Genomic DNA, 15,992 nt, shown 5'->3' with positions numbered 1-15,992 from the left:
TGTTTATGTTCAGATTATAGTAACTGAGGCCTAATATAGCTTTTTAAAGTAAAATACTTATTGTTGGAAAAAACCATGCTGGAAATTGCTTCTAATTTACATAACAAAAGAAGATTATTGTAAGAATATAAGTGAATAACAATTTATCTTATGACTTTTGCAGCTAGCTTCTCCTTATAGATCGGACGGATGCTTAAAACTTTTCAGCAAAATTCTAGTAACTTCGATATGGATGGTCATGACAGTGTTATGGACTTTGAGACAGAAGAACATATTGGTTCTACACCTCCAGTTTCTAATAATGCTGGTTTGTTGCCTCAAAAGCGTAAAAATCGGTCAGAATCATGGAATCATTTTACACCGATGTCGTCGAACACAGAAATGTCAAAGTCAGCAAAATGCAAGCATTGTGGCTCCTTAATCAAGTATAATGGTGGAACAAGCGCTATGCTAGCTCATTTGAGAAGATGTAGTGATAATCTAGATAATGCGGTGAATGTGACGATGCATGAACCATCTTCAAGCTCAATGGAAAATAGGGAAGCGATTGTTAATTCATCTCCTTCGGCTCCCAAATTTGACCAAGAAGTTAGCCAAATGGACTTGACAAAAATGTTTGTAGCCATGGAACTTCCGTTTCAAAAGGTAGAGCATCCATATTTACATAGGTTCATTTATGGCTTACAACCAAAATTTAAGTTCCCATCACGCAATACACTAGCACGTGATATTTTGAAGAATTGGGACATGGAGAAAGCAAAGATGAAGACTATTTTGTCACAAAATTGTCGCCGAGTTTGTATCACTACAAATACATGGACATCTACCCAAGACTCTAATTACATGTGTCTCACAGGGCATTACATTGATAACAATTGGAAGCTACAAAAAAATATTTTGAATTTTACTCAAGTCACATACTACACAGGAGAGATTATGGCCAAAACAGTTAAGAAGTGCTTAAATGGTTGGGAACTAAATCGTGTGCTTAGTGTTACCGTGGACAATGCATCTTCAAATGACGTTGGAATTCAACATCTCAAAAGATGGCTTCACTCTCAGAATGGCATAGTTTTGAATGGAGAATATCTTCATACACGTTGTTGTGCCCACATATTAAACCTTATTGTAAAGGATGGGATGAAAGAAGTTGATGATTCTATTGTAAGAATTCGTGCAGCGGTGAGCTATGTGAGGCGTACTCCTTCGAGGTTTCAGAGATTTAAGAAATGTATTGATCATGAAACAATTGGATATAAAGGTTATGTTGGGAGAGATTGTGAGACTCGGTGGAACTCAACATATCTAATGTTAAAGGGTGCATTAAAACATAATAAGACCTTTACAGAGTTAGAATTCAGAGATCGGAAATATTTTAATGAAATGAGTAAGGACAAAGGAGTGCCTAGACCGAAAGATTGGGAGCATGTTGAGTTAATCCTTCCATTTCTACAGATATTTCATGAAGCTACAGAGCGTATTTCAGGATCTTCTTATGTGACAAGCAACATGTATATGCTTGAGGTTTTTGGTGTTGGAAGAAGCATTCTGAACATGTGTAATTCGGAAGATCAAAAGGTAAGGTCAATGGCTATAAAGATGAAGGCAAAGTACAATAAATTTTGGGGAAAACCTGACCACCTTAACATGTTGTTATTGATTGCAATGGTATTAGACCCTAGATGTAAATTTAAGCTTGTGGTATGGATGGCAGCTAGGATTTATGATACTAGTGATGCATAATATTTGAAAACCAAGTTGGGTTCATATTTGAAGTCTATTTTTGATTAATACTCTAGTAGGGCAGTGTCTCGTCTAGGTAGTTCAGTTAATCTATCAGGTGGTTTTAATGCAGTTAATGATCCGTACCATTATGCTGAATTCTACCAATCAGATGAGTGCAACACATTAGAGACAGAATTACAGAAGTATATTCAAGAAGAAGTAGAAAACCGTCCTCCAAATTTTGATGTGCTAGAGTGGTGGAAGGTGAATTCAAGCCGATATCCAATACTTGCAAGCATTGCAAGAGAGGTTTTAGCCATACCGATATCCAGTGTAGCCTCTGAATCAACTTTCAGTACCGGAGGAAGAATCCTTGATGCATATCGTAGTTCTTTAACATCGGCTAGTGTGGAAGCACTTATGTGTACTGAAGATTGGCTCAAAGGAGTAGTTCCATCTTTTCTTAGTAGTGAGGATCTCGATAATATTGATCGAATTGAGGATGGTAAGATGTTAAAAGATATAAAAACTAGTGTCTTATTACTTTATTGTTACATGTTAAATTTTCATTCTTTCTTTTGCAGAACTATATTCTGCGCCAGATGCCGGAAGTTGCTCATCCTTTGTGTCAGTTGTTGATGATTGAGGGTAAGATATACTGACCATTAGTTTCCTAGTCTCCCCAACCAATTTTACACTTACATCCATGGATCCATCTCCTCTGAAGTGGATAACTCACTTTAAAGTGTAAAGTGTGCATTATCAACCATTGATTATTAACAAATTAAAAGCGGATAATGTGAGTATATCATAACAAATCATATGTTTTTTTTTAAATAACAACCATTGCTCTTTCACTTGACTCACTTTAGAGAAGCTAGATTCTAGATCCCTGCATCTTTAACTAGACAAAAAAAAAGCAAGAACAAAAGGAAATGAAGAAGTGTTGTGCTATCTTCATATGATTTTTTTCACTTGATATATTCTTTTAATAATCTAGTCCTTCATTCTTCTGCAGGATCTTGCGCCCGAGCGTGCTTTTGCTGATTTTGTTCTCTGCAATTTGGTGCTTCATTTGGTGATCATGAACTTCCTTGGTTAAATTGGTTTGGTGCAGTTTTGTTATTTCCAAGAGAACCCTCGGTTGATAAAGATCAATAGTATTACATGAGTTTTATGAAACAGTATTTAAAGACAGTCACTGAGATTTAGCAAATTAATGTAGTTTCTTGTTGAGATGCTAGATATTTTTCTCTTTTAAACTATGTTATTATTGATGAATTACATTTTTTTCACATGAATATCTAATCCTCGTTACTACTCCAAAAACTAAGTTTATGTTTGTGGGTGAATTTGGCGTAATCCTCATTACTACTCCAAAAACTAAGTTTATGTTTGTGGGTGAATTTGGCAAAATTACAGAGGTTTTTTTTTAATAAATTTTATAGGGTAGCTTTTGTCAAAATTACTTGGCACACTGTAATTTTGCCAAATTCATTACCAATACAAAAAATATTTTTTATTGAGTTGAAGTTTAAGGTAAAATAATTTATCAAGATTCAAAGTCAATTCTAATTGAAAAATTCTAAATATATCAAGATCAATGCAGAGTATATACTAAAACTGACACAATAACACCTTTTTATTTTTGATTCTTTTTGTAATCACAAGTTTATGTAGTGTTTTTAAATGTGAAGTCAAATTTTCTGATATGATATAAGTGCATAGTAGAAAAAGTTGTCGGCTGTGGCATTCGCTGTGATGAATATGAATTCAATTTTTTTAAAAACAAAAAAGAAACAGTTTTTAAAAAATCCAGATTTGAATTCAATTTTATTATAAAAACAAAAAAAAACAGTTTTTTTAAATATATAAAAAAACCAGTTTGGAATTTGGTGAAAAAATTAATTCAATTTTTTAAAAAATTGGTTTTAAACTGGTTTAAAATTATGAACCGGTTCTGAATTGGTTTTAAACCGAATTGAATTGATTAAACAGATTAACCACTTTTTGCTAAAGTGGTTTTTAAAAACTGCATTGAACCATTAATATGGTTCGGTTCAATTCAATTCATGAACCACGAACACCCCTACTCCAACCTACCATCTAGTTTAAACACTCTATTCATTCAACCCATTGGTTTAAACACCATACCTTACCACTTTTACCCCCATCTTTTCAGTTTAAACACCATTGCATCAATTTAAACATCATTGCTTTGATTTAAAATGCCATTACCTTTGCTTTGGTTGAGCACCATTACCATTGCATTGGCATAAACCTCTTTTCTGGTTTAAACACCGACCTTTTGGTTTAAACACCACTACCTGGTTTAAACACCATTATCATTCCCTTTTGGTTCAAACACCACTTTGCCGGTTCAAATACCAACCATTCGGTTTAAACACCACTTTTATCATATCCTTTGGTTCAAACACCATACCCATTTACTATTCGATTCAAACACGACATCAACCAATTTTCCATTACACTTCAAGCTCGTTATTTCATTCAAGCACCATTTATCCGGTTCAAACATCACTTCCATAAATTGAATACCAGTTTACTCCACTCTGTCACTTCAACCAACTTCATATTACTACCCTTTTATCTTTGATTCAAACACCAGTCATATCTCTTGTCAGTTTTAAACACTAATTCTATTAAGTCTTCCTTTCTTTGCTTGTCTTAGTTCCATGAACTACAGAGCTTTGATTTCCGTATTGCACTGTAAGGATACGTAGACGCGAGGGCCCCAATCCTCTCCGAGCACTTTGTTTATTCCATTCTTTTTTCCCTTTGTTGAGATCATTACGAGTAATCTATAGATAGTAACACTCATTTGAGTAAAGAACAATCAAAATGGTTTTCGTTGAGTACAACGGATATGAGGGATCCTCATACCTTCCCCTTGCATAATCGACTTCCTTACCAATTTCTCATTCCCATGGGTTTTATTGATGTTTTCCCTTTCCTTTGGGAATAAATAAAGTTTGGTGGCGACTTTGTTGTATCTTCAAGCATGTGATGCGCTCGGGTATTTTCCGTGTAACTTCAGTTGGCGATTCTGTTGGGGAGTCCTTGGTTTTGCAAGTAGGAGTCTAGCCTAGTTTTGTTTGTTTTCTTGGGTGTTTATCTTTATTGTTTTACTTGCTTCATCTTCATGTTATTTATTGCTTTCTTTTATTGCTTTAAATATTCATGTTCCCCATATTCTGGATATTTGTATACTTGTTGTTATTGGGTTGGGATGATGTTACATGAGAGAAGCTCTACACCCGAGCTTGAGCATGAACACAGGATAATATTGTGACTAGAGTCATGTTGACGTACTTGGAGTTAGTCCTCGATCATGGTTGACACGAGACATCACACCTAAAGTAGATCCTTTTGGAAGTATCATTGTCCGAGGAGTCATTCATCCCAGGAAATGGTATCTCAATTTAGATCCATGGCTCTAGGGGTCTTTTTAGGGTTACCTTTAAAGACTAGTTCACACATATGAGGGGGATATTGGGTTTTTATAGGAAACCAAGACCCTACACACCTTATTTCTCATGTATACGTCAAACCTTTGAACCTACATCAAGCAAAATATACGGATTATCCCGAATGTGCCAAAACTTTGAATCTATGATGTCGCATCTCATTACATTTGTAAGACCCCAATTTTGACCCTAAGATCCCTCATGCATTTCCATCATAAGCATAAGCATTGGGATCATGTCTTGGCATTCTCCTTACTCCATTTCATTGGGTTTATTTTGGGAGAGATCACCAAGCACTTTGTGATTATATCATACTTGTATATTATCTTTTACTAACTAAAATACCAAAATATGTCTTTGCATCTATCTAACTCTTTTTGTAGGAAGGGCATGATCCCATTGATTCATTGATCACATCTAGGGTTTGACATCCTCATGAATAAATAGCACAACCAAGAATTGATGCAAGAATGGTTATGAACATCATATAGGAGTCCCAATTACCTCTACATGTTATATTGATCAAGTTTGCTTCAAGAGTTTGAGGGTGATTTGCCTTGGAAACCCTAGTTTGACTGGGTATCTTGAGTAACTTCTCCAACAAGCTATCTCACCAATTGATCAAATTTCTAAAGGGACACTTCAAATTTCATCATATTATGCATATATGATTTACCATGAGCCAAGAAAGTCAAGAGAATTGGAATTTAGCAAGTTGGGTGATGATGGTTGGCCAGATGAATTCATCTGATCAAAACTGGATCTCCCTAGACCCTATCTCCTACAATTTTCATCATATGAAAATGATTCAAACATCAAACTTACTCTAAATGACATTACAAATAACTTTCATGTTGAGACCTAGAGATAGTTTTGCTTGGAAAATCATTTTCTATATTGAAACATTATAGGTCATTTTGTCTAAACCCTAATTTGAAAGTCAACTTCCCAAGGCCATAACTTGCTCAATTTTATGAGATGGAAGATTTCCAAGTTTCACAATGAAATTCAACGTGTATACGTCAAATTTGATGTTTGGAGTGGGAGCTAACTCAACTTTTTTAAGCATGTGATATGAGGCTACATTATAGGTCACTTTTGACCTATACCATTGATCATGTGATTTTTCCAAACTTCAAAAATGCATAACTCGATCTTTTCTAATTCAAATGACATGAAATTTGTGACCATTTTAAAGGTCTTTGAGAGATCTACAACTTTTATGAAGACACTTTTCTCATTTGAAGCTCCTATAAAAAGTTAAGCAAGGTGGAATATTGAGACATGTGGCTTGACACTTAGAAAAAATTTGATATGTCAAATTTTTCCAAACTTCCACCTCAAATTTCTCCAAGTTCCAAGCTCCAAATTAAAAAGTGTTCAACATCAAACTTGTTCCTCTTTATCTCACCTTTTCAAAGAGCTCAAATTCATTCATTTTGGACTTGAAATACATAGGATGCGCATGGCTTAAACAGGCTGATATCATTTGGTATGGATCCAACTTCAAGCATCAATGTTCAATTGTCTTGCATTCCAAGCTTGCTTCAATGCATCTGATCATTCATTTTGGACTTCAACCTATCATTTCATGGGCCTATGTGCGTCCATGCACCATGCTTTCATCATTTGCCAAATTTGGAAGGTTGAAAAGAGTGTGCAAATATCACGTGGATTTGGCTATATATATATAACTGCATTTGCTCAGAAACCACACACACATTGCACCAGCTTTGAATCCCCATTGAAAACCATTCACTCTAATAGGATAACTCTGATAAATTCATTTGAATTTGAGCTTGAATTTCCACTGTTTTGGAATTCAATTCTCCAGGAGTCCATTGCTTCTAAACCTTTCCATTCCTTTCCTGCAAGCAAGTGAAGTGAAGCCAAGCACGATTCAGATCAAGATCTAGCAAGTTCAGACCTCCATTGAAGGTGATTTGCAGAAATTTTAAACTCTTCGATTCTCCTAAATTGTTGCTCAATTCCATTGATTCTTGAGTTGTTTGAAGTCCTACCAATGTAGGCAAGAAGATTGAGTTGCTTTGAGGCCAAATCGAAGCAACTCAGATCATGAACCTCATTTTCCAATTCCACATATCTCTCAATATAGTTGGAATTGGATGAATTGGAGGTGATATTTGTGCTCAGTGATGTTTTTTCTTTAAGATCATGTCCCTGTTTTCTTTTTTGGTGATGGTTCATGTTGACCAGTCCGGTGAAGCTCACCGGAGAAGACAACCGGAGCTCTGGCTCCGGTGATGATGTGTCTTGAGTCTGGACCATGGGATCCATCTTCCACGTTTTAATCTTGATCGTTCCTTGTGAATACCATGTATGCAGCGCTGTTAACTTGGACATATGTGGAACGCGTGTTTTGGATCATCAGATCTGCCACCTCAATTAATGAGGGAGATCTGATGGTCCACTTATTTTTGGATTTTCTGAATTTTATTTTAATTCCATTTTCTTCAATAATTCATAATAAATTTAATATTGATCCAAAAAATATGGGACTTTCACCAAAATATTTTTTGGATCATTATTAATATTTTCATGAATTAATTGATTTTGCATTTGTTTTTAATTGTTTAAAAATATTTTTAAATGTTCAAAAATTATGAAAAATTTTCTCCAAGGTCCTTTGACCTTGTTTGACCTATGATAAATCTTATGGCCATTTATTTGGTGTTTTGATGAGATTTTAGGATTTGGACAAAACATATTTGAATTTAATGCATTATTTTATTGTTTTTAATTGAATAAATGCCATTTTAATTGTGTTGACCATTTGTATTGACTTAATTGAGTTTCTTATTTGTTGTTGGGCCTTGGTCAAGGTTGATTTGACTTTGTCAAGTTAATATTATTGGATTTAGGGGATTGATGGAATGTACATTCCATCTAACAAAATGAATGAATAATATTAATTTCGTAAAAGTCCTCATTTGACCAATTTGTGATCTCATGCATCCCTTCCCCTCTTCATCTAATTCCCCTTCTTCATCCATTCATTTCCAATTGGCCAATGACATCTCAAAGTCCTAATGCTAGTTGATTGAAAGATTAACATGAGTATGGATGAGATTAGGCCACACCTTTTGCATATTTTTGTGTGTGGTATGTTTAATGAGCATAGTTTATAATACTATGTCACCAACATGCATTAACACCAAAAGTTTATTGCCCGACCTCAAATAGTTATGACTTCTACATAAGTCCAATTACGATTGCTTAACATAGCACTAAATTTGTGACATAAAAGGCATAAGCATTCTAGTTAGTGAGATTTTGAGTCTCCCCTCTTCCATGGTATTGTGTGGAAACTTGGCCTTTTTTCCTTCCTTTGGAAGATGTTTTGGTTCAAGGATCCATGCTTGTGGCAAGTGGGTTGAGTGTTCTCCAAAGAATGTCTTGAAATCAAAAAGCAAAACAAAACTAACTTCTAACTTACTAACCATTAACTCTTAATTTCAAGTCTTTACCTTAATGCAATTTACTTTAAGTACCTTATATCATTTGTCATTATACATATCATTCTAATTGTTTATGTTAATGTAATTTTCACTTTGTCCATTTGGACCATATTGTGTGATATATTTTGTTTGTATATACTTTGCTTGTTTAATTGGTCTTTGACCATTAATGTACATAATAACAACAAAAATCCTAAAAGACTTTTGAGTGGACTGTTGGTTTGATGTTTGGACCAATTGGACTTAGAATCTAGGCAATCTCCTTTGCTAATGGGCTTGGCCAATGCCAATTTGTTGAAGAACCAAGTGCTGGCAATTTGAATTCATCTGATACATCATTCAAGATCTCTCCAGTTCATCTACAACATTGATCATTATTAAGCTCTTATGTTGAACCTGTGACTTGTGGAATTCATCTGTTGCATGGGCTATTTTGAAGAAGATTATGAAGTGGATAAGCTTGGATGAGGTCATCTTTATTTGATGCCTTTGCTCTTCAAGATTGATATAAATATGCATTTGTGTGTTGCTTGATTCTAAAAATTCCAAGGGAGGTCTGGGTTTCTATTGACATACTTGTCTATTGGATTGCTCCCATTTGGTCAGATCTTTTCAACTTTAAACTTTTAAATTTTATGTATAGGGTAGTCTCTTCATATTCTCCCCATTTCTTTAATTGCAAAATCTCTCCCTCCATTTTTAAAACCTTCTTTGTGTGAACTCCTTTTGTTCTAAGCTTTAACCACTTTCAAAAGAGATAGAAACCTTGGCCTTACGCCATTGCATTTTCAAACTTATTTTCTTAAATCAAACTTGTGAATAAACTTAACTATACTTGACCTAAACTTTCAAAAATCCAAAAAGAACTAACTCATTCAAACCATTTTAGGCCTTTGTTCCTTTCAAAGCTTAATTTTTGTTAAAACCAACATACTCACTTTGAAATTTATAGCACGAACTACGAGGTTTTGACCCCTCATTTTTATGTTGGTACGTAGGCACAAGACCAAAGGTCTTGTCAAACACAAAATATAATTAATGAATTCTTTTCTCATCCCCCCATTCTATTTGTTTTTTAAACATCACTTTATACAAAAATACATATGCATACTAAAAAGGTCTCCCTAGGAGTACCTAGGACACTTTGGGTGTTAACACCTTCCCTCTATGTAACCAACCCCCTTACATGTGATCTCTGACTTTTATTAGTTTTTATTTGAGAACTTCTTACTTATTGGGTTTTGTTCATACTTTTCCCTTTTCCCTTGGAAATAATAAAAGCGCGGTGGCGACTCTTGTTAATTGATCTTTAGCTTGTCAATAGCTTACTGATCATGAATTTCCCGCTATAGAAATTAAGTGGCAACTCTGTTGGGGAGTATTCTCCAGTGGGTTTAGCCTAATTTTGTGTGTGAATATATTTGTATATATGTGATGTTTGTGTATATGTATGTGTGATATAATCTGCATGTTGTGCTTGGTGATCTCTGAGTGGTGAGATAAGTTCTAACCCGAACGCGAGTGCAATTAAGATAGGAGGATGGTATAGTCATGTTCGACTTGTGTGGAGTAGTCCTTAACAAGTTGGCTTGGGACCCATCCTCTCAGTGGAGACTCCTTTGGATTTGGAAATGTCACACAAGTATTTGTGGTTAGGCATTACTATTTCTAATTGGGTCTGAGAAGCTAAGGACCTTTAGAACACCAAACCCATCTTGGCCTATTTAGGATGTAGTGTGGAAACTGTTCAAGTGTAGACTTGATAAGAGTTGTTACGGGATACTACACTCAGACGAGTTTCTCTTAAGAATATTATGGGTCGATGAGCCAGTCATCTTAACCTGTAATATCTGATAGATGGAATTAAGACTCTAGGAACTTTTTAGAACATGATCTACAGGTTTTATCCTTAGTTCACTCCTTTGGGATGGTTCTTACCCAGACTCCAGGCTTGTGGCTTGCAACAAGCCCTTGATTCTTGGTTGATCCAGTTAAGTCTTGTCAATATCAATGGAACTTGGGTGTTGATAAGGTGCAAACCATAATCCATCAAAATGGATGATTGATCTTGACAATGACTTGATTCATCCCTTGACCTTTGTTTTCCTTGTGTGTGATCCCTTACTTGTGATTGTTGCATTCATGCATTCATGCGCATCATAACATTCATCACACAAAAATTTCAAGGAACTAAGGTATCATTTGCAAATATTTTCATACCATGGATTGTGGACAAAGGAACACTAAGAAGTGCAGTTTCAGATGTCCCGACTTGAAAGAGTTAAGGAAGCTAGCATCTTTTGTATTAGATCCCTTGGACTTCAAACAACTTCATGGGAAGCTTTTGTCCATCTTGTCTGCTGATATAGTTGAAGGATTGTTGAGTGTATTGGTGCAGTTCTATGATCCTCTCTACCATTGTTTCACTTTCCCAGATTTTCAGCTTGTGCCTACCTTGGAGGAGTATTCTCATCTTCTGGGGATACATGTTTATAGTAGTGTGCCCTTTAGTGGATTGGAGGAGATGCCCCGGTCTAGCATTATTGTTGAAGCTCTTCACTTAAAGAAGTCTGAGATAGAGGCTAATTGGGTGAAGAAAGGAGGGTTATTCGGGTTGCCATATGTTTTCCTCATCAAGGAAGCTACTACTTTTGCTCAAGCTGGTAGTGTGGATGCCTTTGAAGTTATCTTTGTGTTGCTCATCGATGGTTTAGCTTTGTTCCCTAACATTGATGGTTTTGTTGATGTTAACGCCATTAGACTTTTCTTGATTGGGAATCCTATGCCTACTTTGTTGGGTGATATGTATTTCTCTTTGCATTTAAGGAATTCTAAGGGTGGTGGAACTATTGTCTGTTGCATTCCTCTTCTGTACAAGTGGTTTATTTCGCACTTGCCTCAGACGCCTGATTTTGTGGAGAACAAACAATGTCTAAGGTGGTCTCAAAGACTTATGTCTCTCACTAATGATGATATAGTTTGGTATGATCCGTCTTTAAGCAGTTTGGAGATTATTGATAGTTGTGGTGAATTCTCTAATGTGCCCCTCATTGATACACAAGGAGGAATTAGCTACAACCCTGCTTTGGCTCGTCGTCAACTTGGGTTCCCCTTGAAAGACAAGCCTAATAACACTTTCTTAGAAGGTCTTTTCTATCAAGAGGGTAAAGATCCCCAACATTTGAAGCAGAAGATTGTGCATGCTTGGAATAATGTGCATAGGAAAGAAAAATCCGAGTTTGGTCCATGCAATTGTGTAGCTTTGGAAGCTTACACTCTTTGGGTGAAGAAGAGAGCTTTGGATTTGAAGATGCCTTATCCTTGTGAAAGACCTATGTCCATTGTTGTGGTTAAGCCATTAACTCTCCCTAAACAAGATGTAGAGGAGTTGGAAGACGCGCTCTCAAGATGAAGCAAGAGAAGGATATGTGGGAAGAACGTTTCCATGCTTTGAGCAAGAAGCATGAAGAGTTGTGGTTAGAGTCTAAGGACAAAGATGCACTGATCGAGCTACTTGAAGACCGAGTGACGAAAAGACAGAGAGAGCCAGAGGTTTCATCTTCTAGCATGCCTTAGCCTTCCGTTGCTTGGAAGAAGATTATTAACCAGCTTGTCCTCGAGAAGACTCAGATGAAGGCTTCTTTTGAGACCGAGATTCATCGCATTCGAAGGAAGTACGCGCCTTCAGCCAGATCTTCTGACATTATTGTTAAGGATCCTTAGGATGACTAGTCTCCTTTTCTCTTATATCTTTTATTTTGGTTTCTGAAATTGTACTCAGTGTAATCCTTCCAATTTATATAAATAAAAACAGATTTTTTGTCATATCAAATTATTGCAATTGCCATTTAATATATATATATATATATATATATATATATATATATATATATATATATATATATATATATATATATATATATATATATATATATATATATATATATATATATATATATATATATATATATATATTTGCAAATGATATAGTAAGTTCCTTGAAAATAAAAGTAATCAAGCATTGCATTTCATGCATCATTTGCATAAGCAGGTTTTTGCCAGGTGTCTGATTGGTGTTCTTCTGTGCTTTAGCCAAGCTGACTCACCGGTACAACACCAGAGCTAATCACCAGAGAATCATAGAGCACCTTGAGCAAGAGAACAGAGATCTGAAAGAAGAGATTGCCCGACTGACTGCCATGATGGAGTCAGTTCTTGCTTCCTAAAGTCAAGCTTCTCTAACACCTGCAACTCCTCCCGCGAGGACAGTTATTTCTGAAGTGGTTACCTCCACTGTGTCTGCTGCCACCGCCCACTTTGCTCCGAACTTGCCTGCTGGATTCCCATGGGGAATGCCACCCAATTTTATGCCAGAAGGTTTCGCTCCCACTTTTGCTTCCATGCCGGCATCTAGCCCGGTCCTGTCTGTGCCACCTCCAATTGTGCACACCTTACCTCGCGTAGAGGACCTCATCTATCATTTTGAGCCATCTGAGGGCCCGGACGTCTATAAGAAGGTGGATGAGATGAAGGACCAATTTCTTGAGTTGCGCAAGGAATTGAAAATGCTGAGAAGCAAAGATCTGTTTGGGAAGAGTGCTGTTGAACTGTGCTTAGTGCCCAATGTGAAAATCCCAGTGAAATTCAAAGTGCCTGACTTTGAGAAGTACAACGGGAATTCTTGTCCACTTAGCCATCTTGTGATGTATGCCCGCAAGATGTCAACCCAAACAGATAATGACCAATTGTTGATTCACTATTTCCAGGATAGCCTGACAGGTGTTGCACTCCGTTGGTACATGGGGTTAGATAGTGCAAGCATCCGCACTTTCAATGACCTAGGTTAGGCTTTCGTGAAACAGTACAAGTACAACGTGGATATGGCGCCAGATAGGGACCAACTGAGGTCCATGTCTTAGAAAGATAAGGAGACACTCAAGGAGTATGCCCAGCGTTGGAGAGAATTGGCTGCCCAGATCACTTCTCCTTTGGAGGAGAAAGAGATGACAAAAATCTTTCTGAAAACCCTGAGTTCATTTTACTATGAACACATGATCGTCAGTGCCCCTAGTGATTTTACCGAAATGGTAAATATGGGGATGAGACTTGAAGAGGGGGTCCGTGAAGGACGATTGTCAAAAGAAGAGGCGTCAACTAGCAAGAAGTATGGGAGTAGTTTCAGTAAGAGGAAGGATAATGAGACCAACACGATTTATAGTGGGAGGCAGAGGAGGCCTCAAGTGAGAAGAAATCCACCACCCCGTCAACACCATCATCATCAAGTATCTTCCGTCATTCCAGTATTCTCTAATCAGCAAACAATACCAATTCAACAACAACAACAACAACAGTATCAAAATCAACGTAAACAACAACAACCGCAACAAGGAACAAACACCTACAACAATAACAACAATACCAACAATCATCACCAACAACAAAATTTTGAGAGGAAAAAGGTCTCTTTTGACCCAATTCCTATGACATACGCAGAACTGTATCCATCATTAGTCCTCAAAAATTTGATTCAATCGAGGAATTCGTCACAGATCCCAGAACCACTTCCTTGGTGGTATAAACCCGAGCTTCGCTGTGCTTTTCACCAGGGTGCACCTGGGCACGATATTGAGAACTGTTATCCGTTGAAGTATGAGGTGCAAAAGCTTATGAAGAGTGGCATGGTGTCTTTTGAAGACCGCACGCCTAATGTGAAAGCTAACCCTTTGCCCGCTCATGGGAATTCTTCAGTGAACATGGTGGACGGTTGTCCTGGTGAATTCAAGGTTTTTGATGTCCGGTTTATCCGAAGATCTTTGGTGCAGATGCACAAAGATATTTGTATGGTGAGTGACTGTGAACATGACCACGATGGTTGTGTTGTTTGTAATGTGAACCCAAGAGGGTGTGATTTGGTGAAAAGGGACATCCAGCATCTGATGGATGAAGGCATGATTCAGATTGTTCAATCCTGTCATATAGATGACGATTTCAATGTCATAGTGCCCGTTTTCAAACAACTAGAGCGGTTAGTAATCCAATATGATACTAGCAGCAGTACCCAGAATGTTAGTAATAGATCAGTTTCGTCGTTGGTAATACGGTTAGCGGGCCCAGTCCCGTATGCATCTGATAAGGCTGTATTGTATCAATACAAGTCTACAATGATGGAGAATGGTCAAGAGGTCCCGTTGCCTACGACCAGTTCAGTGGTGAGCATTGTAGATGTTATGAAGGTGACCCACAATGGTCGAGTTTTTGGACCGATGTTCCCGGGAAATAAAGAAGAAACAGTTGTTAGTAAGAAGGCGGAGGAGCCTACTGTAGATCCTATTGGTTGTTCAAAAGATAAGTCTGGTGAATCCAGCAACTTAAAAGCCAATGATGACGATGAGGTACTGCAACTGATCAAAAGGAGTGAATTTAATGTGATTGAGCAGTTGCTCCAAACTCCCTTAAAGATTTTTGTGCTGTCTCTGCTTTTGAATTTTGAAGCTCACAGAGAAGCACTCCAGAGAGTTCTTGAACAGGCATATGTGGAGCAAGATGTTACTGTGGATCAATTTGATCACATTGTGGCTAACATCACTTCATGCAATAATTTGAGTTTTTTCGATGAAGAACTCCCTGAGGAGGGAAGAAATCACAATCTGGCTTTGCATATTTCGATGAATTGCAAAAAAGATGCTTTGTCAAACGTGCTCGTTGACACTGGTTCATCACTCAATGTGCTTCCAAAGTCAACATTGTCAAAGTTATCTTACCAAGGAGCTCCCATGAGGTATAGTGGGGTAATTGTCAAAGCCTTGGATGGCTCGCGCAAAACAGTCATTGAAGAAGTGGACCTTCCAGTCAAGATAGGTCAGAGTGATTTTCAGATTACTTTCCAAGTAATGGATATTCACCCGGCCTACAGTTGCTTACTGGGAAGGCCATGGATTCATGAGGCAGGGTTGTTACTTCCACCCTGCACCAGAAGCTCAAATTTGTCAAGAATGGCAAGTTGGTGATTGTGGGAGGAGAGAAAGTGTTGTTGGTTAGCCATTTGTTATCTTTCTCCTATGTGGAAGCTGAGGATGAGGTTAGAACTCCGTTCCAAGCCTTATCTATTGCTGCTGAGAAGAGAGTTGGGGCACCTATGTCCTCTCTGAAATATGCACAGAAGATTGTTGAAGCAGGTCCTGTTGATCAATGGGGGCGCGTGGTAGAGGTCGCCGACAACAAGGGAAGAACTGGTTTGGGGTTCCAGAAGGGATCGTCAACCGTTAGATCTGAAGAGATGCAACTTAGCTTCCGTAGCGGA

General features: G+C 37.2%; 1 protein-coding gene across 1 annotated transcript; it reads left to right on the top strand.

Moving 5' to 3' along the window:
- Positions 1-228: 228 nt before the first annotated feature.
- Positions 229-2,371, top strand: LOC127100275 (zinc finger BED domain-containing protein RICESLEEPER 2-like). Its single transcript, XM_051037433.1, has 3 exons — positions 229-1,610; positions 1,803-2,230; positions 2,310-2,371. The coding sequence occupies exons 1-3, from the start codon at positions 229-231 to the stop codon at positions 2,369-2,371; spliced, it is 1,872 nt and encodes a 623-aa protein (XP_050893390.1).
- The last annotated feature ends 13,621 nt before the right edge of the window (positions 2,372-15,992 follow it).

The sequence above is a fragment of the Lathyrus oleraceus genome, chromosome 1, assembly GCF_024323335.1.
Source record: "Lathyrus oleraceus cultivar Zhongwan6 chromosome 1, CAAS_Psat_ZW6_1.0, whole genome shotgun sequence".
Taxonomy (NCBI): Eukaryota; Viridiplantae; Streptophyta; class Magnoliopsida; order Fabales; family Fabaceae; genus Lathyrus; species Lathyrus oleraceus.
Note: the sequence above shows the minus strand (reverse complement) of the source record. Positions and strands in the feature narration are given on the sequence as shown.

Bases quoted from the DNA above. Each gene is read 5' to 3' on its own strand.
- LOC127100275 (XM_051037433.1), top strand. From the start codon at position 229: ATGGATGGTCATGACAGTGTTATGGACTTTGAGACAGAAGAACATATT. The intron at 1,611-1,802 runs GTACAATAAATT...ATACTCTAGTAG, and splicing joins GCTATAAAGATGAAGGCAAA to GGCAGTGTCTCGTCTAGGTA. The intron at 2,231-2,309 runs GTAAGATGTTAA...TTTCTTTTGCAG, and splicing joins TATTGATCGAATTGAGGATG to AACTATATTCTGCGCCAGAT.